Raw genomic sequence first — 23,769 nt, forward strand, 5'->3', positions numbered from 1 at the left:
GAAAAGTATTCAGTATTCATTATACAATTGAAATATATACATGTTCATTGCTTATGTTCAGTAAAATAAAATTCTAACTGAGATGCATTCCAGTGAATAAACACCATCAACTTCATCTAACAATTCCCATCCACTGACTGGAAGACACTGCTGTCTATTCCTTCACTACCAGTTCTGATGAAAAACCAAAGAAAATGTTTCATTGACACTGTGACAGTCAGAATTGTATTTTCATTACACATTTTTTTAATCTTCTTGTATATAAACATTATTATTTTGATTTTTATTGCAGTTACTGACAAATTCATGGTCAATGCTCAAATTAGGCCAGTCAGCTTTGTTTGAAATGTGTAAGAAAAGGGTCCTTTCTATAGTTTCCTGGCTAACAATCTGTGCTTTCCTGGCTGTTCAAAAGGAAGGTATAGGGAAGATGGAGCAAACAGCAGCCCAGAGCAGTGTACTACATACTTGAGTTTCTCTTTCACAACAACCCTGTGAGGCTGAGAGAGAAGTAACTGGCCCAGCGTCACTCAGCTAGTTTCATGGCTGAATGGGGATTTGAACTCGGGTCTCCCCGGTCCTAGTCCAGCACTCTAACAACTACACCACGCTGGCTCTCAAATGTAGGATACTGAGTTGGTCAGCACAAGTCATACTAGTATCTGAATTTGGGATCTGCTAGGCACCACATCTGCACTGAATGTTCCAAATTAGAACATGCAAATATCTCTAAAAGACTCCACACCCTCACTGTGAACCACACAACTATTATCTGTCTTTATATCCAAAGACAAGAAGCCATCACACCAAGGAAATATACAGGTGCCTTCTTAAAGCTTACCAGAGTTATAAACTTCCTCTAGTGTTGTAGAATCAAGGACACTGAATGGCATCCACAGCTCCTTGTTTTCTACCTCCTTGCAGTAAAACCAATGAGGCTGGACCGGCTCATACTGATTATGCAATAAGATGGGTGGCGCCTTCATCAGTGCACCCGACATGGAGGCTTGAGGTGGCAATGCTGTCTGAGATGAAAAAAGGAGAAAATAATGCAAAGGTGTAGCCTGAGTTCCCCTCAACATCTATCAACCTTTAGATTACAATAATTATTTTCTCTCATATATTTTCCCTATTAACTTCTAGAATTGGCCACTGATCAGATCTAGCAAGATGATTCTGAGTTTCTCAATTCCATATGCTTGAGCACAGTAGGATTACAGTCAAGACTGACTCAAAATTGGGAGCTGCTGGCTCTAGAGAAATAAAAGAGGGAGGGTAGTGAACAAAGAGGGGGAATAACATTTGTTTGTTCATTTATTTTCAGTTTTTCCACTGAAAAAATGGGGGGCGGGCATTGAAAAAGCCTCTTACTAACCATTTTCTCTTTTATAATGAGTGAAATGATTTTTAAGACTGTTTTAAAATATTCCTTTAGCTGCTCTTTACTCTCCCAAAAGGCTTTCTAACAATTAAATAAAACCATCTACAGTATTGGGCAATTACAATTTCTGTATGCTGTAGGCATGTATTGAGTCTCAAACTACGATTCTGCTTCAGATTCTTCCATTTCTACAGTACAAGAAAGAAATTGGTCTATGCTTGGAAATAGGCACCAAACCAAGAAATAACTAATGTGAAAAAACAGAGACATTTACTTCAACATGTGCAAACCTTCAGTTCTTTGAAGTTCATGGACACGGGTAGTTTTTCTTCAAGGCTAATTGCTCAAATGACAAGATCTAGATTTCATGTGACTAACTGTATTCATTGTTACTCTGCTGCTTATTGTGTGTGCCAATTATATATTGTTTTAAAGTGTGAAGTTTAGTTCAGCATAAAGATTTACTGCCAAGAAGTTAAAAGCTTGTTTTCATACCTGTGGCTGTAACCCAGGAGGTGTTGGATACATGTGCATAGGTGGCACAGAGGGTGGAGGCTGTACGTTCTGGGTGGGTGGGTGTGTCTGCTGCAACTGTGGTGGCGTTATGTAAGGATTGGCTTTACTACTTAAAGTAGTGTGGCGATATGGGTTGTAACCTTGCTGTGAGATGCCATGAGGAGGAGTTGAAAAGCCAGTTGGTGGAGGACCAGTCTGTTGGGGTGTCTGATAAGAACCCATTCCTTGAAGCGAAGCAGGCGGTGTATTAAAGGACTGCATTTTGGAAAGAGGTGCTGAGAAAGCATTTGGCCCATCCTGTGATCCAGGGAGAAGAGGGAGAGAAACAGGTGGCTTGGAGAAAACAGATGTTCCAATCTGGGGTGGGGATGCTGCTCCTACAGTTGGCTGTCCAATGCTTCCAAAGGGATCACTGCTGCTTGAAGCTTGGGAGAAATAACTGAAAGTTGGTGGGGGATTCGGATTGGAGGTAGTCTGGCCCAGAAAACTGTCTTCTTCACCAACATCAGTGGCATCCTCTACAATGAAGGATATAACATTTAAAATAAAGGTATGTTGACACAGATAAATTATTAAAGGTATTCATTATTTGTAATGCTTTTCTGCCATCAAAAAGTTGTTGATACCATCCAGGCCATATCTCTTTCTTATTCACTACATCAAGACTTTGTTACCTCCAAACAAGCAAAAGGAAAACCTCCAAACAAAAAGCAGTGCTTTTGTTACTGTCACTTATTAAACTGACTAAACAAGTTGGCCAATCAACTTGGCATTCCATAGAATGTTTAATCAGCATTTAGAATTATAATTACATCAGCAAGGTCTTGTTGAGATCCACAAATTCCTTGTTTGACATGGTAATCTGAATTCTAACTGCATCACTTTTAGCATGTTAGGCTTTTGCCTAAAAGTTTAGGATAGATAAGGGAGGAGACTCTTCCTCTTTATATTTGGGAAAGCAGGAGTCTCAGCACATTCTGGAAAGTGACTCTGGGCCAGTCACTTCTCTCTCAGCCTAACCTACTTCACAGGGTTGTTGTGAAAGAGAAACTCAAGTATGTAGTACACCGCTCTGGGCTCCTTGGAGGAAGAGTGGGATATAAATGTAAAAATAATAATAATAATAAGAAGAAGAAGAAGAAGTTTGATTACATGTACTGGATCTCAAAAAGATTCAGCTAATGCAATTACAATCCCAATATCAGTATAAACATTTCATGGAATGCATACAAAAGAGAATAAAAAGTTTTCCACCTTTGCTGCTGCCTGATAGAAAAGTAAAGGGGGATGCCACTCCCTGCCTCCCTTCATCATGACTACTTTGCAACACACAAACTGACAACATAAGCTTTTAAATAGGGAATGTGTGTGCATATACATTCTGATGTTAAAGAATGGGTGTTCAGATATTGACTACATTTGTCCATTTCAGAATTCTAAGTCCATGATCCAGTAAAAATGTCTTTCTCGTGTGTGAAGAATTAACAAATGAAACTATGTTGGCCCATCAACTCCAGCTCCCCAAGGTATTTTAGTCCCCATTTAGATCCCTAAAGGGGATGTCAAAGATGTTAACTTGAGGTATCAAAGATGTTAACTGCCAATGGGGAATGACTCTCTTCCAAGTATACAGTAGGGATGTGCACGAAACCAGGCAGGCGTGGTTCGAAGGTGGAGGGTGCATCTTTAAGGGTGGAAAAAGGTGCACTTACCCTCCCTCCACTTTTCTCCTGCCAGCGCTCAGTTTTCTTTAAGTCCATCAGGGTGGCAGCGTACCTCCCTGCCACACCATTGTCCCCTTTAACCAGAAGTATCCGACATACCTGAGCGCACCAGGCATGGGCACATCACACGCACACAGGCACGTCGGATATTTCCCTTCTAGTAAAGGGAGCAACGGGGCATCAAGGAGGTACGCTGCCACCCTGATAGACTTTAAGAAAATGGAGCACCGGTGAGGGAAAAGTGGAAGGAGGGGTAAATGCACCCTCCCCCGCCCTTAAAGATGTACCCCTCCCCACCTCTGAACCAGCAGAACCACCTGCTATTCAAACTGGTTCGGAGGCCCATAAAGGGCAACCGAACCGGTTCTGTGTAGGGATGGGCCCGGACCGGTCCGGAGGCCATTGAAAAGGCCTCTGGACCGGTCCGGACCTGGGTGGTTCGGTCCAGGGGTGGGGGGTAGCTTTAAGAGCGGCGGGAGGGTTTACTTACCCCTCCCGCCACTTTCCCGCTCTGGCACCGTAATGTAATGAGTAATTGGGGCGGCAGGATACCTCCCTGCCACCCCTTCCCCGATCTTGCTCTACAAAAACTCCCAGTAATCCTTTGTGTGCGCGCACATTGCCACACTTTCAACGAGCTGTCCACCACAACCCCAAGATCCCTCTCCTGGTCAGTCACCAACAGCTCAGATCCCATCAGCATATACTTGAAGTTGGGGTTTTTCATCCCAATGTGCATCACTTTACACTTGCTAACATTGAACTGCATTTGCCATTTTGTCGCCCACTCCCCCAGTTTCGAGAGATCCTTTTGGAGCTGCTCACAATCCATTTTGGATTTCGCTACCCGGAAGAGTTTGGTATCATCTGTGAATTTGGCCACCTCACTACTTACCCTTGCTTCTAGATCATTTATGAATAAATTAAAAAGCACCAGTCCCAGTACAGATCCCTGGGGGACCCCACTTCTTACTTCCCTCCACTGTGAAAACTCTCCATTTATACCTACCCTCTGTTTCCTGTCTTTCAGCCAGTTAGCAATCCACACATGTACCTGTCCCCTTATCCCATGACTGCTAAGTTTCCTCAGGAATCTTTGATGAGTTTCCTCAGGAATCTTTGAATCTTTGTCAAAAGTTTCCTCAGGAATCTTTGAATCTTTGTCAAAAGCTTTTTGGAAGTCCAAGTATACTATGTCAACTGGATCACCTTGATCCACATACTCATTGACACCCTCATTCTTTACTTTAATGCATTTTTATGGACGCTTAATTAAAGTTCCATCACCCTCCAGTGAGGGTGACAAGAGGAGCCCCAGCCTCTCTCTGCATTTTAGATCTGGAAAGTATTCCCTCTAACAGGGATTCCCAGACGTTGTTGACTACAACTCCCAGAATCCCCACACAAAAGCCATTGTAAGAGCTGGGGATTCTGGTAGTTGTAGTCAACAATATCTGGGAATCCCTGTTAGAGGGAACACTGCTGGAAAGGGGGTGGCAATTGTCCCGATGGTTGTGCTGCACTGACAGCATAGTACAGCTATGGGGAAGATCTCTGACCTCCTCTCTGATTACAATATGGAGATGAAGGTGGAAGTTGCAGTATCAGCACTTAGAGTGACTCAACAGTGCAGCCAAAGAAATCCTCATTCCCTTCACAAGTTTGGAATTGGGGATGCAAGCAAGGATTCTCCTTGATTTTGAAAAGATGCAGCACAAGGTTGAAGGGAGGGGAAGGGACCTGGTGGCCATAGTTTTTGTCTTGGCTTGTTAAACTTCTTTTTCCATGCAAACCACTTTGAGAACCGTTTGTTGTTGTTGTTGAAACATGGTATATAAATATTTGTAAAAACAACAACTGACTACCAAGGCCAAAAGTTGTAGAACCCTGCAGATGAGCATCTGCTGTCTAGCATAAGTGGTGGAGGAAGGAGAAGTGGTGCTGTAATTCCCACATCACCACAATAATGCAAGAACTCATTTTTAGACTTTAAAGTTCCAGATCATTGTTTTCACATAGAAAGGGACATAATGTGTGAAGTTCTGAACAGGAAAAAGTATTTTTTTTAAATGAAATTAACAGAAACTTTATCTCACCTCAGTGAGTTTCGGCAGTTCAAGCTTACCTTTTTGTATTTGCATTTATGGAGGACAGACAGCAATATCAATCATATTACAACAGTTAATATTAGAGAAAAGCCTAGTACCTCACAAGTAACAGTGACAGTCATAAGGCCCAATCTCCAATTTGCTCAGACATGAAAAACTGGCATGGAACCCTACAAAAAATCTATTCCTAAAGCAATAAATAAAGTCAGTTGAAAATAGACTCAGTGTTAACCTGTATGTAGGCGATCCTTTATCTTTTTTCAAAAAAAGAATACAGATACATTAAATTAAGAATAATGAGAGCACAGGCCAATATCGGACAGATCAGCTGCAGAGATTGTTCCTATGCACAATGTTTTTGTAAAAGTCTCAGAGCACAGACACTACCTGTGTACTCTGAATCTATTTACCTAGATTAACATGCACCCCCATGATGTAAATTGCTAACACAGATGAGAACCAGATCAGCATACAAAGAAGAAGGAACAACCTTGCTGGGGGGGGGTGGAGTGGGGAGAGCAGTGTGTGCTTGAAGTGTGGCACTAATTTGCTTTTAAAACTGCCTTATATGTTCCCCAAAAAAGGTTGCCTGTAGGAAATGCCTTGTCACTATAACGCAGCCACCAAACTAGCCGGTTCCCCAAAGAAGCTACTTTCTTTTTCATGTGAAAAAGAAACAGCCACTGGCTGGCTGGCTGGCTGAGAACAGACGCCTTCTATCTTTATCCTATCAACATCCCCGACAGTATTCTCTCGTCTCGTGCCTTATTTCTCGGTGTTCTTTCTTTAGCTCTCCAAACCCTTCAGAAACATCCCCCCCCCCGATCTTTTCCAGCGACTCTTCACTTCCCAACACTCACACACCCCACCTGTCAAGGCACCGTTGGCGGGGGGGGGGGGGAAATGAAGTTCCCCACAGTTCAAATGAATCGAGAAACCACCCCACAAATCGGGAAGACCACCCCGTCGTGGGAAATTGTGTGGTTGCTCAGGGGCCAAAGAACTACTACCACTTGCGCTTGGCCAAGGCCATCTGCATGCTTTAAAACACAACAACAACAAAACTCGCAAGTATGAGACTGAAAAGAAGCGTCGAAGAGACCTACCGCCGGGACTCAGCAGCCCTGACCCCTTCTCCACCCGCCATGTCCTGGCAGTCCACTCAACCCCACATGCAGATCCACCACCAACTACCGTACTCGCGTCAAGCCACCCTCACAAAGCAGCCTTTCAAACCTCTCCTCGTGTCTCTCCCCTGCTGCCCCCATTAAAGCTGATCGCGCATCTACCCCATTTGGAGCCCTCCAGCCAGCCCACAAGGGGCGCGAGGCGGGGGAGGACTCACCTACCTACCTACCTACCTATCAAGCAATGTGCCGGCTTCACGTCCTTTCGACACAGCAGGTTCTACTAGGTGTGTGTGTGGGGGGTGTGTGTGTGAGAGAGAATACCGAAGCTCTTCACCCACCCACCCCCACGCTGCTTCCCTCCACAGCCCCCTCTCCTGTTACCTGCGGGCAGGAGACCAGGCCCCGAGGCGCTAGGAGGAGGCGGAGCAGGAGCCTGGCTCACTGGGATGAAGGGGACGGGGAAATTGAACTCCGTGGCCGAAGAAGAGAAAAGCAAATTCGTGCCACTGCTCGCCGAGGAAACGCCACCGGCCACAGAGGCTTTAGAGGCAGCCATGACAGCGGCGCTTCCACGTCGCAGACCCTGGTTGTCTCTCGCTCAGCAGCAGCGTCCCTGCCCCTTCCGCCCACACTCCTGCCCGGCTCTAAGATGGCGGCGCTGGCGTCAGTACTCCCCTCCCTCCTTTCCCGCCAACCCGAGCCCGCGCTGAGGAGAGGAGAGAGGTGAAGAGAGGACAGGAGGCGGCTTGGCCTGGCTGCACTGCCGTCACCCCCAGCAGTAGGAACAACTCGCTGCCCTCACGCCATTGCCGGGCGCTTGAGCCAGGAGAGTGTGACTAGCTGGAGACCGGACTCTGAAGATCCTGCGTGGCCCGACCTAAGCTTTCGATAAAGCCGAAGAGATGCCGTGTGTGGCGGACTGGCTGAACTGCCCCCTCAGTATCGTGCAGGGCATCTTCGGTGAGGAGGGGAAGGGGGAAGAAGAAGAAGGCGGGGGGAGTGGAGAGCTGGGGGCTGTAGAGGTTGGCACCGAAGAGGCAAGCAGGCGGGTGAGAGGGAACTGGACGGAGTGGAAGTGTGTCGGGCCGGGAAGAGACGCGAGCGAGGAAGGGCGCCTGTGGCTGGGTGGGGACAACCAGGAAGCTGGCGGCGGCGGCTGCTCCTATGTCTCTTAAAGTGGTGGAGAGAAACGGGCCTAGCTGGGCCAAGTTGAACAGCTGCCCGTCCAGGCGGCGATGTGGAGTTCTGGCCTTGGCCAAAGAGACTTTGCAAGCGGAGTAAACGCCGCTCGCTCTGGGGTGGCATCAGTGGAACCCTCCAGTTCGCCGTGAAGCGCGTGGCTCGGCTGCAGAACCCCTCTTGACATTCCAGAGCTCAACTCGGAAAGTGGTGGAGTCGCAGAGGGAAGGGAAGGTCTCTGAGCGTGTGCAGAGTGCTTCCCCCCACCCTGTCTGGGATTATGGCAGGATCGGCCTTCCAGTTCTAACTGACTTCCAGACAAGCTGTAGCTCTAGCTTCCCACTGTTTAGATGTCAATCGCTGTGGTTTTCTTTCCACAGGTATTAGTTACCCATTTCTATCTCAAAGGATGCATTGATTTTTTAATCGAGGCATTCTAAACCATCAAGAAAAGAGATTTATTTGCAATTTAAGTTGCTCTGTTTCATATACTAATTGGCTGGTATGGCAACTGATACATCTGTCTGTAGCTAAATAGAGACTGTATACTACCCAGGAGCACAACCTCTGGTCCCTGTCTGTATACAGAATCTATATCTGCTTAGGATTTCTGTTTTGGACATGCACTACATCTCTCTTGATACATACAGGTATAGACAGGTAGTATGTGTGTGTACCATATTTATCTGAATCGAAAATGACTCTGAATTTAAGATGACCCCCTTAAATGATAAATACAGGTAATCTGCATTTACTCAAAATAAACAGGTCTCTAAATTGAAGACTACCTCCTGATTTCTAATATCAAAAAACTCAGAAAAAACTTAGGCTTGGATTCAGGTAAATACAGTGAGGTGAGTGTGTGAACACTCAACATTGTTTACTTGCTTGAAGGTTTGATGCAAGGGTTTGTGCTGCAGTTGCACAAAATCTAGGTGCAAGGGCTTGTAGTTACTGGGCAGAACAATGTTTATCCATGACTTGAAAAGTGCTGTTTGTTTACAACCTAAATATTTGCAGTTTTGCATGATAATAAATACAACTGTGTTGTGTCATATTTATAAACTCTTGGTCTCAAGAGGAGCCATGCATTTTGCCCCTAGTTTATCCTTTCTACCTTTAAAAAAGGAGAGCTGGTCTTCTGGTAAGGTAAAGTGTACTGTCAAGTCGATTTCAACTCCTAGTGCCCACAGAGCCCTGTGGTTTTCTTTGGTAGAATACAAGAGGGATTTACCATTGCCTCCTCCTGCGCAGCGTGAAATGATGCCTTTCGGCATCTTCCTATATCACTGTTGCCCAATATAGTACCAGCGGGGATTTGAACCAGCAACCTTCTGCTTGTTCGTCAAACATTTCCCCACTGTGCCATTAGGTGGCATGAATTGTTCCCTTTTCTAAACAGGGTCCACCCTGGTACTGATTTGCATTTGAATGGGAGTCTATTAGGGATGTGCATGGAACTGTGGTGGAGAGGCTCAAAGGCAGCAGGGGTGGAGCTTTAAGAGCAGGGGAGGGTGCCCCCCCTCAGGAGGTCCCCCCACCTTTTTCTCCTGAGGTAACTACTTCTATGCCAATTTGAAGTCTTCCAATATTCTGGAATAAATAGGTTTATTTTGCCATCTGTAAACTCAGCTGCTTGCAGTTAATGTTGAGCCCCTGGAAAACAGTGTGAAGGGTTATTTTATGTATATTGAGAAGGTGACTGAAACAAGCTCTCTCTTGGGCAGGAATATTTTTTGATTACCATAACTTGTCCCTAATTCACAATTGCAGTTTAACTCAAAGAACAAAAGAATATAATTTTAAAGAAAAAAGAATACAGTACACTATACAATTTCTGTGGGATAAGTTTGTATTAATAGAATTAATGCTGCATGTTGGCACATTCATTTTCCCATTTTGTATTTGTGTTGAATGTTTGCTATTTAATTTAGAGACCATAATTTGAGATTTAATTTAGAGACCATGGATACATGGGGTTCTTTCTGATGTACAAGAAGACATTTTTTACTTCTAGCTGTTTTACTGCTGCTTAAAATATACTTGGGTGTTTGGTGTAATTTCATCCACTTGTCAATATGCCATATAACCCCTAATGTTTTCCACAGTGTAGGAGGGGGTCATTCTGGAACATGGATTGTATACTGAGCATGCTTCACAGACAGGACCAATTCAAAACTTGAAAGTGTGGCCAGCTTCCTGTATGCACCCCAAACACCAGTTCCAGACCTGTCTTGCTCCGGCTCACAGGACTGTGAAGGAGCTCCTCCATTCCCTCCTCATTTTTTGCTAGCTTCCTTCTCTTCCTCTCCTTCCCTCTAGTATTGTGCCAGGGTGGGAAGGGAGTCAATTTACTTGTGTTTCTAAATTCCAAACACTTTTTTAGTTACTCATTTACCTTATTGGATCTTACTTTCATTTTACTTGTTTTTTCTTTGTTTGGTCCAGACACTGCATGGAGCTTGCCCATGCTTGGGTGATATGCTTGGGGCATTGCTCTCTCAGGGCCCCCAATTGGAGGCCGGGGCAGACCCAAGCAGAAGCTGGCCCATTTGGGCTCTAAACGCCCTCATTCAGGATTGCCCCACCAGGAGTGCCTCGCACATCTCTTCCCCCCACCCCCGGTTTCCCACAGCAACACCGTGGCCAGGCCGAGAGAGGCCCTCAAGAAGGCCACCTGCAAGACAAAGCACATGGAGGAACATGCTGCTGGAACTGTGCCTCACAATCACAAGCGCCCAGCACAGCTGGGTGCCTATCACACTCCACACCGCCTACCCGCAAGGAGCCCTCTAAGCAGTTCTTGGCTCAGTGCCAGTTCCTGCTCACCATCCAATCTCGACTGTGGCGCAGGGGGACCAGTCTCTGCTGCGTCTTCCCCCTCCCCCCACCCCCGTCACTGCCTGTGTCGACAGCACCATCCAGCTCCAGTGTCCCAGATTGAGTCCCCACGCCTGGCTGGGAAGAGGCTCCGCTACCCGCCCCAACACAGCCTCTAACTCTACTGGACCTAGCATCTATTCCAGGATCTGGTATCATGAGCAAAGTTCCCTTTCCTGATGAGGAGCCTTTCCCTCTTGATGTAGCCTCCTGGCTCAAGGTCTTCATTGCCAGGGAGTGTTTGTCTATTGTTAAGCCGCAGGTTCCTATACCTGCTCCTGCTCCCATTCTCCCTCACCCCACCCCCCCCTTAATCCTGGAGCTCCCATCAAGCCCTGCTTTTCTTCCTCCAATACCAGTTCTCACAGGCATACCATTCCTTCCAATGAGAGAGGCTGCTTCTGATCTAGATACAAGGCCCCACAGTGCAAAAGGAAGCCATTTCAGCCTCCTCGTCATTGGAGGATGCCCCCCTTGCCCACAAGGCCTGTTCCTCCCCCTCCCCCCATGGGCCTTTACCCATTCCTGGTCCAACCTCCCCTCTTCCTTCAGCTGTCCTTATCTGGCTCTGAAGCCTCACATTCGGAAGGGGCCCACATCAATCACAATTTGGAGTTGGAAAAGGAGGAAGGGGAACTATCTGAGGAAGAAACCTCTCCTCAGATCCTGCTTTCCACCCAGGAGGTGTTATTGGCTAAAGCAAAACAGGATATCAATGACATTTTCCCAGTACAGCCACCCCAAGCCTCGTCCTTACTTGACCACAGCATGTTTTCCCATCTTCAGCTGTGTCTGCTGCTGGCTTCAGTGCCCTTCCTGCCTCTTTTTCGCAATGTCATGATGGCGGAATGGGCAGTCCCAGTCTCCTTGAAACCGGTGAGCTCATGTCCTAAGCAGTGTTCCTTCTAAGGTGTGCATGTGCTCACATAAGTTTTAATTAATTTTAGTTAATTTTATATCCCACTCAGGCTGAATCAGGAAGGTCCCAATCTGAATGCATGTGCGCACATGCTATCTTGATACTGCCACCCAGAACAAAACCCACCCCACACAGAGATGAAAAAAATTAGAGAGAATACTGGTCCTAAGAAGCTTTATTCTCTTCCCCAAGATGTTTCTGATCTCATTGCTATTCCTTCTGTAGATGCCCCTGTGGCACAGCTGGTTTTGGGCACTGTGATGTACAAAGAGGGGGACGAGCAACTCGGAAGGATAGGGAATGCAACATTCTACTTCGCAAAGCTCACGTGACCTCGGGTACACAGCCTATGCTCCAAGGACTTGGTGTAGCACATTCCTACCAAGAATGCCAAATACCATCAGGGCTCTAATAAATGGGCTAAGGCAGCAGCTCTCATGCTGAACTGTATCCAACATGCATCCAGAGCTATGGCCTCTGGGGTGGCAGTGCTGGTTGAAACACTGGAACGTAGACTCCAGCACTAAAATTAATTTGGCTGCCATGACCTTCAAGGGTGGTCACCTTTTTTGGGAGGCCCTAGATCCTATTGTGGTGGAAACGCAGGATTTAAAAACAAACAAACTTTACCTGCTGGGCGTAAAGACGTTTACTGCTCTTTCTGTGCTAACTCATTTCTCCAGGAACTTCTCCAGACCTGCAGAAAACCAGTATAGGGACAACCATCCTTCCTCCTACAAGTCCACCTGGCGCAACCAGTGGCAGCAGTGTTCTAGAGGAGAGGCCAGACCGCAAACGTCCCACCAGTCTCCCCACCCCCACCCCACTGGGTAAGCAATGACTATGCTCCAGTTAGAGCCAGACTTCTTCACTTCCTCCATCAGTGGAGAGTCACCACCAGCGACCGTTGGGTCCTCCCCACCCTGTCCAAAAGTTGCTTCCTAGACTTTATCTCCATTCCTCCCAACCACTTCATAGTTGCCCTGAAATCCAAGAATCCAACCATACATCGTTGGATGAGTCAGGCCATCCTTCACCTGACTCATATCAAAGGAATAGAACCTGTTCCCTTGACAGGCTCATGTCAAGGCATCTATTCCATATTGTGTTTGGTCCTCAAGTGAGCCAGCTTGTGGAGGGTGGTGCTGGATCTGAAATGTGTGAACTGATTCATCCAGAAGAAGAAATTTCATATGGAGTCCCTCCGCAACATCAAGAAGGAGATCCGTCTTCAGGCCTTCCTGGCCATCATAAATCTGTTGGAGCCTACTGACACGTTCCCATTCTTCCGATCCACTGCATGTTCCTCCAGTTCTGTTACAATGGACAACACTACCAGTGCCCTTCAGGCTGTCCTCGGTCCCTAGGGCTTTCATCAAGATAATGTAGCCCTCATTTCACACATGCACATGAAGGGCATACATACAGTGAGGGAAATAAGTATTTGATCCCCTGCTGATTTTGTCCGTTTGCCCTCTGACACAGAAATGACCAGGCTATAATTGGAATGGTAGGTTTATTGTAGCTGTGAGAGACAGAATAACAACAAACAAACCCTCAAAAGCCCAGTGCCCAAAAGTCAGTGATGGATCTGCATTGTAGTGAGGGAAATAAGTATTCGATCCCCTATCAACCAGCAAGATTTCAGGCTCCCAGGTGTCTTTTCACTATATGCAGGTAACGAGCTGAGATGAGGAACACCCTCTGTAAGGGAGTGCTCCTAATCCCAGCTTGTTACAGTACCTGTATAAAAGACACCTGTCCATAGAAGCAAGCAATCACTCAGCTTCCAAACTCACCACCATGCCCAAGACCAAAGAGCTGTCGAAGGATGTCAGGGACAAGGTTGTAGACCTGCACAAGGCTGGACTGGGCTACAAGACTATCGCCAAGCAGCTTGGTGAGAAGGTGACTACAGTTGGCACGATAACTCGCAAATGGAAGAAACACAAAATAACTGTCAATCTCCCTCGGTCTGGGGCTCCATACAAGATCTCACCTCATGGAGTTGCAATGATCATGAGAACGGTGACAAAGCAGCCCAGAACTACACGGGGGGAACTTGTCAATGATCTCAGGGCAGCTGGAACCATAGTCACCAAGAAAACAATTGGTAACACACTATGCCGTGAAGAACTGAAATCTTGCAGTGCCCTCAAGGTCCCCCTGCTCAAGGCAGCACATGTACAGCCCCGTCTGCAGTTTGCCAATGCACATCTGAATGATCCAGAGGAGAACTGGGCGAAAGTGTTGTGGTCAGATGAGACCAAAATCGAGCTCTTTAGCATCAACTCAACTCGCCGTGTGTGGAGGAGGAGGAATGCTGCCTATGAGCCCAAGAACACCATCCCTACCGTCAAACATGGAGGTGGACACATTATGCTTTGGGGGTGTTTTTCTGCTAAGGGGACAGGACACCTTCACCGCATCGAAGGGACGATGGACGGGACCATGTACCATCAGATCTTGGGTGAGCACCTCCTTCCCTCAGCCAGGGCATTGAGAATGGGTCGTGGATGGGTATTCCAGCATGACAATGACCCAAAACACACAGCCAAGGCAACAAAGGAGTGGCTCAAGAAGAAGCACATGAAGGTCCTGGAGTAGCCCAGCCAGTCTCCAGACCTTAATCCCATAGAAAATCTGTGGAGGGAGCTGAAGGTTCGGGTTGCCAAACATCAGCCTCGAAACCTTTCTGACTTGGAGAGGATCTGCAAAGAGGAGTGGGACAACATCCCTCCTGGGTTGTGTGCAAACCTGGTGGCCAACTACAAGAAACGTCTGACCTCTGTGATTGCCAACAAGGGTTTTGCCACCAAGTACTAAGACATCTTTTGTGAAGGGACCGAATACTTATTTCCCTCACTACAATGCAAATCCATCACTGACTTTTGGGCACTGGGCTTTTGAGGGTTTGTTTGTTGTTGTTCTGTCTCTCACAGCTACAATAAACCTACCATTCCAATTATAGCCTGGTCATTTCTGTGTCAGAGGGCAAACGGACAAAATCAGCAGGGGATCAAATACTTATTTCCCTCACTGTATCCACCTGTGCTTGGATGACCTCTTGACTTGGGCCCCCTCCCTTCATCGGGCTTAGCTAGATGTCTAACACACCCTTCTCTACCTCCGGTCCCATGAGTTCCTGGTCACCTTCCACAAGAGCCACCATCTTCGTCCCTACGACACCCTGAGGCATTCTTCCAGACCTCTCTAGCCACTGTTTCCCTCCCTCGCGAGCAGAGAGAGAAGTTCCCATTCCTAGAGGCATCACTGTGCACAGCACCGCAACTTCAGCAGCCTTTTCAGGGGGCGCCCCTCTCCTAGACATCTATAAAGCATCCACATGGCTGTCTATCACACTACAAAATTGCCTCCTTTCTGACTATTCAGGTGGCGTTTGGTCTCACTGTCCTCCAGTAGGTGGGCTAACCACATCCTCACCTTCCCTCAGGATTCCACTTGGGCATGTCCCATGTTTCAGGATGACCGCCTACACTGGAAAAAGAAACCTTGGACTTGCCCTGAAGGGTTCTTTTTCTCAATGTACAGAGGTCATCTGACCCACCTGAGAGGATGTGCTCTTTCTCAGTATGCATTGTTGGGAACACCTTTGTGGGTGGAGGCAACTCCCAAGGTCGTAGCCTTGTAGTCTTCCCTCTTTCACTTTCCCTGTTTCCATTTTCATACAGTTTTCATTTATTCCTCCTTTTGGCTTGTTTTCTTCTCAGTGTGTGTTCCTTCTGCACAACAGTTCTGGAACTGGGGTATGGAGCGCCTATAGGAAGCTGGCTGTGCCTTCAAGTTTAGATTAGTCCTGTCTGCAGAGTATGTTCAGTACGCAACCTGTGTTCTCTCTAATTTTTTCCATCTGTGTGCAGAATGAGGTTTGTTCTGGGCGGCAGTATCAAGGCAATGTGTGTGCCCGTGCATTCAGAGTGGGAACTTCCTGATTCAACCTGAGCGGGATCTAAAATTAACTGAGTGGACATTAAAAAAACATGTGAGTGTCCACACATGCACACACCTTAGAGGGAACACTGTGCAAAACCCATGTTTGAGGATGCCCTCTGTACAGTCTGCAAAAGAACCCTTCACGGTAAGTCCGTTTCTTTCTTTGCCTACCAACTGGCAAAGTTTTCAAGAACCTTGCTAATCTTGCAAAGGTCCAGGTTCTAGACCAACAAAACTTCATAAGCTGTATTGATGTAATATAGCAACGGAATTGAGAAGAAAGGCTTTTCTTCAGTCACTCTCCTTTTTGTGGATAAACAAATTTTGGTCAGGATCTTATTGTGCTGCCAAAATTCATTGGAATGTTGAATATACTTAAATAGTTTTTGTTTGGATTTTTCCCTAGCTCAAAATGGTCCAAATCCTGAATGGGAGGGAAAAGTAACAGAATACTTCAAAGAGAAACTTAAAGAAAACAATGCAACTAATTGGGTAAGAGTGTGTATGTACATCTTGCATATAATGTCCTTTTTTGCTTTGGAGACAACATTCTAGCTTTTTATGCAAGATCTTCTTTTAGCATTGCATTTAAGGAATTTACTGATAGTTCTGAAAGGAGCTAATGAACTGGTTGTAAGACTCAAAGTAGGTTAACTGAAATAGGAATTGAAAGTATTTGTCTTAAGTGAAATACACACTAAGCAATTTTTCTGATCTCATTGAAATCAACCAGATTAAGTTGAATGAGCTTCAAGTTAGAGATCTCAGGTAGGAATGGGTTTGCAGACTTAATGATAGTCACAGAAATGGAAGCAGGAATTGTGCTAAAGGCAAAATATCTGCAAGTGGAATGCTAACCAACTTAAAAAAAAAATTTAAAAAAATTTCAATCATAAGCAGGAATAATGAAAATGCTATAGTAGTAGAATTATCTGCTATGTTGTTCTCCTAATTGCTTTGGCAGTAGCTCCTTCCCTAACCCCTGTGACAGCTTCCTGAAGTTGTTTGCAGTAGAGCTAGAGACTAGCAGTACCAAACCTCTCTTGAGCCAGGTCCTGTACAAGTAATGTAATAAACTTGTGATAAATGTTTGATTTCTTTATTTATCGTGTTTGTGTTGCTTGTAGTCACTCAGGTTTTCTGGTAAGTAAATCTTTACCCCCAAAGTGAAAAACAATAAAGTTTATTGAAAGAGATTTTAATATAGCTTCACTTAGGGTGGCTAAGATAATATTTAAATCTAGGTCCCTATGATGGATACCATGAATTCAGAAATGAAGGTTTGGGTAATGAGGGAATTGTGTTACAGGTGAAACTCGGAAAATTAGAATATCGTGCAAAAGTCCATTAATTTCAGTAATGCAAATTAAAAGGTGAAACTGATATATGAGACAGACGCATTACATGCAAAGCGAGATAAGTCAAGCCTTAATTTGTTAGAATTGTGATGATCATGGCATACAGCTCATGAAAACCCCAAATCCACAATCCCAGAAAATTAGAATATTACATGGAACCAAGAAGACAAGGATTGTAGAATAGAACAATATCGGACCTCTGAAATGTACTGTGCTTGATTGGCCAGCAAACTCGCCTGACCCGACCCCATAGAGAATCTATGGGGCATTGCCAAGAGAAGGATGAGAGACATGAGACCAAACAATGCAGAAGAGCTGAAGGCTGCTAATGAAGCATCCTGGTCTTCCATAAAACCTCATCAGTGCCACAGGCTGATAGCATCCATGCCACGCCACATTGAGGCAGTAATTGCTGCAAAAGGGGCCCAAACCAAGTACTGAATACATATGCATGCTTATACTTTTCAGAGGTCTGATATTGTTCTATTCTACAATCCTTGTCTTCTTGGTTCCATGTAATATTCTAATTTTCTGGGATTGTGGATTTGGGGTTTTCATGAGCTGTACGCCATGATCATCACAATTATAACAAATTAAGGCTTGATTTATCTCGCTTTGCATGTAATGCGTCTGTCTCATATATCAGTTTCACCTTTTAATTTGCATTACTGAAATTAATGGACTTTTGCATGATATTCTAATTTTCCGAGTTTTACCTGTATTTATCACATTCTCTTGTTCAAAATGTCTTTTGCTCCTTTGCAACTCTTGCTGCTTCTGTTTTACAGAGGGGGAAACAAAGCTTAGTACTAGAGTGGTAGTTATTTGCCCTTGGGTGCCACAACATTTCCCAGATCAAGATTTAGTAGCAAGCTAATTTTTAAAAGCTGGAACTATTTTTTGAAAAAACAGCAGTATTTTAAGCAGTAATTTAAAATATTGTGACCCTAACCAATTGTACTTACTCAGTCAAGTAAAATAATAGAAAGAAGCTGAAGAATGTAATTAACTATTTAGAGACAACTTCTGATTAACAATTGTTAACAATAAATAATTATTTATTTGTTATTTCTCTGTGTAAACCGCCCTTAGCCATTTTTGGAAGGGCAGTATAGAAATCGAATGAATGAATGAATACTACTTAAATTAAGATTTAATTAATTGTTAGGGGCTGGAGTGCAGAACTCCATGGAACTGATAATCACTGAATTTTTTTTATAGGTACCTTCATTGAATGATGTTCCTCTACATTATTTGAAACCAAATAGTTTAGTCAAATTCCGTTGTATGGTTCAAGATATGTTTGATCCTGAATTCTTTATGAATGTCTATGAAACAATTGACACACATACTAAATCACGTGTAAGTACTGAGCCTTCTGAAATTTGCTTTATTGTGGCCCTTACTATTTTACTATCTACATCTCTCTGTGTGTCCCCAGCATGCAGAGGTGCACACACTGGAGTACATGCATTTTTGTGTGCCTAGTAAGCCAACCATTATTTGTGACTGCCAGAAAGCCCACTCTTCTCCAAGTCCTATGTGTGCCAGAAGATGTGGTGTTGTGTAAAAGCCCTGTGTAAAAGAAATAGGATCTACTCAGTCTTCTACTGATGCATAGAGAGCATCAGCAACTAATCCATGCTTACTAATCCCATTCAGCATGTCAGTACATAGTAGTGCTGGGCAGGGGGAAGTAATGCCTTCCCTGAAACAAGATAGAAAAATAGTGCTGAACAAGAATGTAGAATTCTTGGGACAGAGAGAGGAGTGCAGATCTTGTTTGGAGCTAGTACTGGAGAAGACATTAAGTCCAATATTTTAATGACAAAGATTGATGAAGGAACTGGTGCAGAGGCAGGACGACTAAATTTCACCAGTGTTGTGTTCCTATAGCTGTGGATTCCTGACTGGGCTGTAAGTGTATCCTGGCTGCTTTCTCTTTCACTATGGGCAAACAGAAAGGATGGTCTGATCTGAACCACCCTAAGAAAACTCACTGGAAACAGCTACAAGGATATTCCTGCTCAACTCAGTGAGGCTGGTGAGCTGGTAGAGAGTTTAGGCCACGATGAGGATTCAGCTCTCCAAAGCCCAAACAAAAGGGAGGCTCATCTTTCTCCAGCCAGCATGGTGAGAGATAGACCTGTCCCTTCCCCATGAGAACATGAGGGAAAGAGCACCTTTTGGCTAGCAAGTAGAGGATTTGTAGAGACCTACTTGCCATCCTGCCATCCAGGACAAGCTATCACAATACTTCTGTGTGATCAGGACCTTATAGCTTTTGTTCAGTGGCATTTTTTTGTTCCCAGTATATGTGGAGATAACACGGTTTCATTTAGAGGTAAGATATACAGTCCTTTTATTATTTATTTTTATTTTTATTTTTTTACATTTATATCCCACTTTTCCTCCAAGGAGTACATGGTTATATTTGTCCTCACAACAACCCTGTGAGGTAGGTTAGGCTAGACTGAGAGGTGTGTGACTGGCCCAGAGTCACCCAGTGAGTTTCTTGGCTGAGTGGGGATTTGAACTCAGGTCTCCCCGGTCCTAGTCCAGAGACTAAGACCCTATATAGATGCACAACCTTTTGGTCTTGGTTCTTTGATAAATTGACATGTCTTTGACACAGAAGTGCTAGCCTTGAATTTCCTTGCAGCCGAGCCACTCTAGTTTATTGCTGTGAGATACAGTTCATTTTGTGCTTCTTGACAAGTGAGGTTATAAGGGGCTTCCCCTTTGTTGAAGCTGATGGTGTAATCATAGTTTGGAGAGTAGATAAGTGGAGTCCAGATGAGTGGAGCTTGAAGATTATGTTGGTAGCATCACAATGAGTAACTGCAGCACTCTTTTTAGATTTTCACTCATAGAAATGTGGTAAATTGAATGGTTGCTTTAAGAAAGAGAGTTGGTGGTTGATATTTGTGTGATTTTTAAAAAACAAAAAGTCAGTTTACGTAGCAAAAGGAACAAAAATAAGAAATTGGTTATCTATTCCAAAGGGGATAATAGTTTAAAAAGAAACTCAAGGTAAATGCCAGCAGCAACCACTGGTATTGGCCATGGTTCCCCTTCCCCAGATTTATATTATTTGACAAATTTAGCACACTCTTAGGACAAGCTCATTTGTTAGCACAAACACAAATGAAGAGAAAGTGATTTTGCTCAAAGGCTTACTTGCTATGTATAGAAATAACTAATGCAGGATGGAACAGTGATATTATATGTTCTTTTTCATAATAGGTTTTGCATTTTGGAAAATACAGAGATGTTGCAGAATGTGGGGTAAGTGCAAATACTGTCGGTATGAAATTTATAGTTTGTTCATAAAGTTAGGAATTCATTCTTTTGTGCATAGCTGGAGAGGGAGCGACCCCCCCCCACACACACACCTTTAATGTCATTGAACCTAAGTGTTGATGACTGACATCCAGACTAATGCTGTGTGTGCAGACAAGTACACAGGGGATGAGCGATTTTAACCAGTCTCCACACTTTTCTGCAGCCCACTGTGTCTCCTAAAAATATGTACTTGAAGGTTGAGGGACTCTCAGGGACGTATTTCCTGGAGATATATGAGTGTGTTAAAAGGGGAGATAAGCATATGTTGCACCTGACGTTTTTTGGCTCTCACAATGTTGGTCTGGTTGGTTCCCATTACTATTACTACTAGTTAGCAGTGTACTTGGTCTTGCCTCTGCCCTTGTATTGGGTGGTTAACACAGTGATGTGGAAGAGAAAACACTACCAAGTTGTAGAAGGTCTTGACATTAGTATTGTTTAGTACATCTAGTAGTGAATTCACTTTGCTTTTATATTTTATTTAAATAGAAAAATCTTATTTAGGCCTCCATTCTGCAGAAATTTTTTTTAAAAACCTTGTGCTTTAAAGACGAACACATTAGTTGTGCATTGGAGTTTCATAGATGAGAGTCCATCAGATGCATTAAGCAGGCTTTTCGGGGTGGGGGAGGGGGAAGCTGAAGGTGGGATGGAATTTGTCCCAGATGGAAGCATTTTAAGCAATCTGTCCAAGTATACCAAGAGCTTGAAATGGGTCAGGTGTAATCATTTTATTGGAATATATAATATTATTGGAATATATATTCCGTGTGTGTGTGTGTGTGTGTGTGTGTGTGTGTGTGTGTGTGTGTGTGTGTATAAAAAAAATTTTTTAGCACCTTGGTGTCCCCTTCTCCCCCCCCCCCCCCGTCCCCTGCTTATATTGGTGCCGCTCTTCCCCTCCTTTCCTTCCCACCTCTTTTTTTCTTGAAATTGCCGCAAGGCATTTTGCTTACTACAATTGTCATTTGAACATTTGCAATTATGTGAAAGAATTTGAGATTGATTAGAAATACAACTTGATTAAATCAAGTTCCAGTACAAATGGAAATTCTTGTGTTATACTGGTTCTCTTTTTGAGTGATGTAGTTATTGATGATGTAGTATGATCATCATGGATTGAACAAAACAATCTCAAGTTGTAAAACCCAGTTTTTGTAGCTGTGCTACATGGCACTATAATGTTAATTGACTGTAGTAGTGCTTCAGATGTGACTGTTTGCTTGCTAAGACTCAAATTGTATTGCTGCTGCTGCTTCTTCATAAAAAGGAAACCAGCTGTACATCTTTTTTCCTTGCAATTAAAATAATTGCAAACATCAGCTATGTCATAAAGATTGTTACTAAAAGAGCAGGAGCGATTAGATATTATTGTGAAAGAGAATGTCACTGTATGGGTCTGTTTTTGCTGACTGAGCCCAAAATGTGCTGGTATTTATCTGAAAGAGAGACAAGTCCACTCACATCTGTGGGAGTTAAGCTGCTTCAGTGGAATAGGGATTATGCCCTTAATTGTTCTGGGTAAACCTTGTCCAGTGTTAGATTTTTTTAATATGCACTTTCCCCAATGTTGTTAAAGTACTTCATTACACACTGTCTCATTTTGCAATGATTTTACATTTGAAACTATTCTGATTTCAATTTTTTTATCCTAGTCTCACCAGGAAATAGACTTAAACCCTAAACAAACAGTCACTGCAGAGAGACAGACATTTTACTGTGTTCCAGTGCCTGGAGAATCAGCATGGGTAAAAGAAATATCCTTTGTTTTAACTGCCATATGTATATTTCCAGAAAAATATACAATAGGGCTTATATTGGGGAAGGAGCGCAGATGGTAACAGATGGCATTGAACATGTTTTTGAAAATTTCAGTGTTTGTGTAGAGATGCATTGTAGGCTTTTTTTTGTTCTGCAAAATGCAGTGTAGGGTTTTCATAAGTAATGTTGCACATGTTGGGTAGTACAGTCGTCCCTCACTAACCGCAAGGGTTCAGTTCCTGGAAAACCTCACTGTTGTTGTTGTTGTTTTTTTATTATTATTTATTCGATATCTATACTGCCCTTATAAAAATGGCTCAGGGAGGTTTACACAGAGAAATATGATGGATCCCTGACCTCAAAGGGCTCAGTCTAAAAGAAGCATAAAATAGACACCAGCAACAGTCACTGGAGGTACTGTACTGGGGGTCAATAGGGCCAGTTAGTCTCCCCCTGCTAAATAAAGAGAATCACCACATTAAAAGGTGCCTCTTTGCCAAGTTAGCAGTTGGCAAATTCGTGATTTACAAGGCATCATAACCAATGGGAAACGGAGTTAGGGGAATCATGGTCACAAAAAGACTGGGGAGGGAAACTGTTAAAAATAGGGGGGAAGCCCCTGACCCCTGAAATTCACCCATCTCACCCACGCCCAAATTTCCAAAAAAATCTCTCAGTTGGCGAGACCTACCACAATTTCCCAGTCGCAGATACTCAAATCCGTGGTTGGGATACCCGTGATTGGTGAGGGATGACTGTATCCCAAGTAAGAAGCATGTGAGTGGATCGCCTACATTTGTACATGGGATGCGGAGAGTGATTTTTTTTTTTAACCAGTCCTCCCCCTTTCCTTCTGCAGCTAGTGAATGTATGTTGAGTAAATAAATCTTACAGTTAAGTTTTAATTGAGAATTCAGGTGGTATGCCCATCAAATGGCATGGAAAATATGAATGTTTCTAAAATGTTTCTGTTGCGATTGGATGATATTGCTCTGCTTCAGGCAACTGGGAACTGGTTTTGAGAATAAGTTGGGAAGGAGGTTAAAACTTGGATACAGACACAAACAGGGCAGCTGAACAAATTTTATGAGGGACTTCTTGATAGCAACTGTTTTAGAATTTTAGCCCTGGAATTTTGAGAGTTAATAGCATGTACTTTTTAATGAAGATTTAACTGAAGGAAAGTCTTAGGTGGTGAGTGCCAGATCAGATTCCCTCCTTATTCACTTATAGCCTGCTGCCACGTACCCATTATCTCCTCTTTATTTGTCTACAGCCTTCATTCACTTGAGTCCCATCTCTGCAGAACCACTGAAAGACAAATTGACTCTTCCGGTGGAGTGATGAGAAAATATATACAGCTAGGGGTGTGGTACATTTGGGGTGATGACTGTTTGATAGATTATCATACTCTTGTATCTTACTTCAGGAATATTTATGAAAGATCGTGGCCCGCCTACCTTAATTTTAAATAATTGCGCACAATCAAAATACCAGATGAAATTGTCTTGGTT

At 44.0% G+C, this 23,769-nt stretch overlaps 2 protein-coding genes across 4 annotated transcripts in view; one reads left to right on the plus strand and one right to left on the minus strand.

The window, feature by feature from the left end:
• Positions 1-7,503, minus strand: part of SEC23IP (SEC23 interacting protein) — a 55,659-nt gene extending 48,156 nt beyond the window's left edge. For both annotated transcript variants that reach the window (XM_053306156.1, XM_053306155.1), the window contains exons 1-3: positions 7,241-7,503; positions 1,877-2,415; positions 842-1,025 (exon numbers count right to left, since the gene is read on the minus strand). In XM_053306156.1, coding sequence (XP_053162131.1) covers positions 842-1,025; positions 1,877-2,415; positions 7,241-7,415 — 898 coding nt within the window. In that variant the 5' untranslated portion in view covers positions 7,416-7,503. The remainder of the gene's footprint in view (positions 1-841; positions 1,026-1,876; positions 2,416-7,240) is intronic.
• MCMBP (minichromosome maintenance complex binding protein) overlaps positions 7,379-23,769 on the plus strand; it is a 45,689-nt gene continuing 29,298 nt past the window's right edge. Inside the window, exons 1-5 of one of the 2 annotated variants that reach the window (XM_053306157.1) lie at positions 7,379-7,819; positions 16,198-16,283; positions 18,371-18,511; positions 20,396-20,437; positions 22,150-22,251. In XM_053306157.1, the coding sequence (XP_053162132.1) occupies positions 7,762-7,819; positions 16,198-16,283; positions 18,371-18,511; positions 20,396-20,437; positions 22,150-22,251 (429 nt within the window). In that variant the 5' untranslated portion in view covers positions 7,379-7,761. Of the gene's footprint in view, positions 7,820-7,926; positions 8,419-16,197; positions 16,284-18,370; positions 18,512-20,395; positions 20,438-22,149; positions 22,252-23,769 lie in introns of those variants that run through there. The other variant, XM_053306158.1, reaches the window with a different exon arrangement.

The sequence above is a fragment of the Hemicordylus capensis genome, chromosome 3 (genome assembly GCF_027244095.1).
Source record: "Hemicordylus capensis ecotype Gifberg chromosome 3, rHemCap1.1.pri, whole genome shotgun sequence".
NCBI lineage: Eukaryota > Metazoa > Chordata > Lepidosauria > Squamata > Cordylidae > Hemicordylus > Hemicordylus capensis.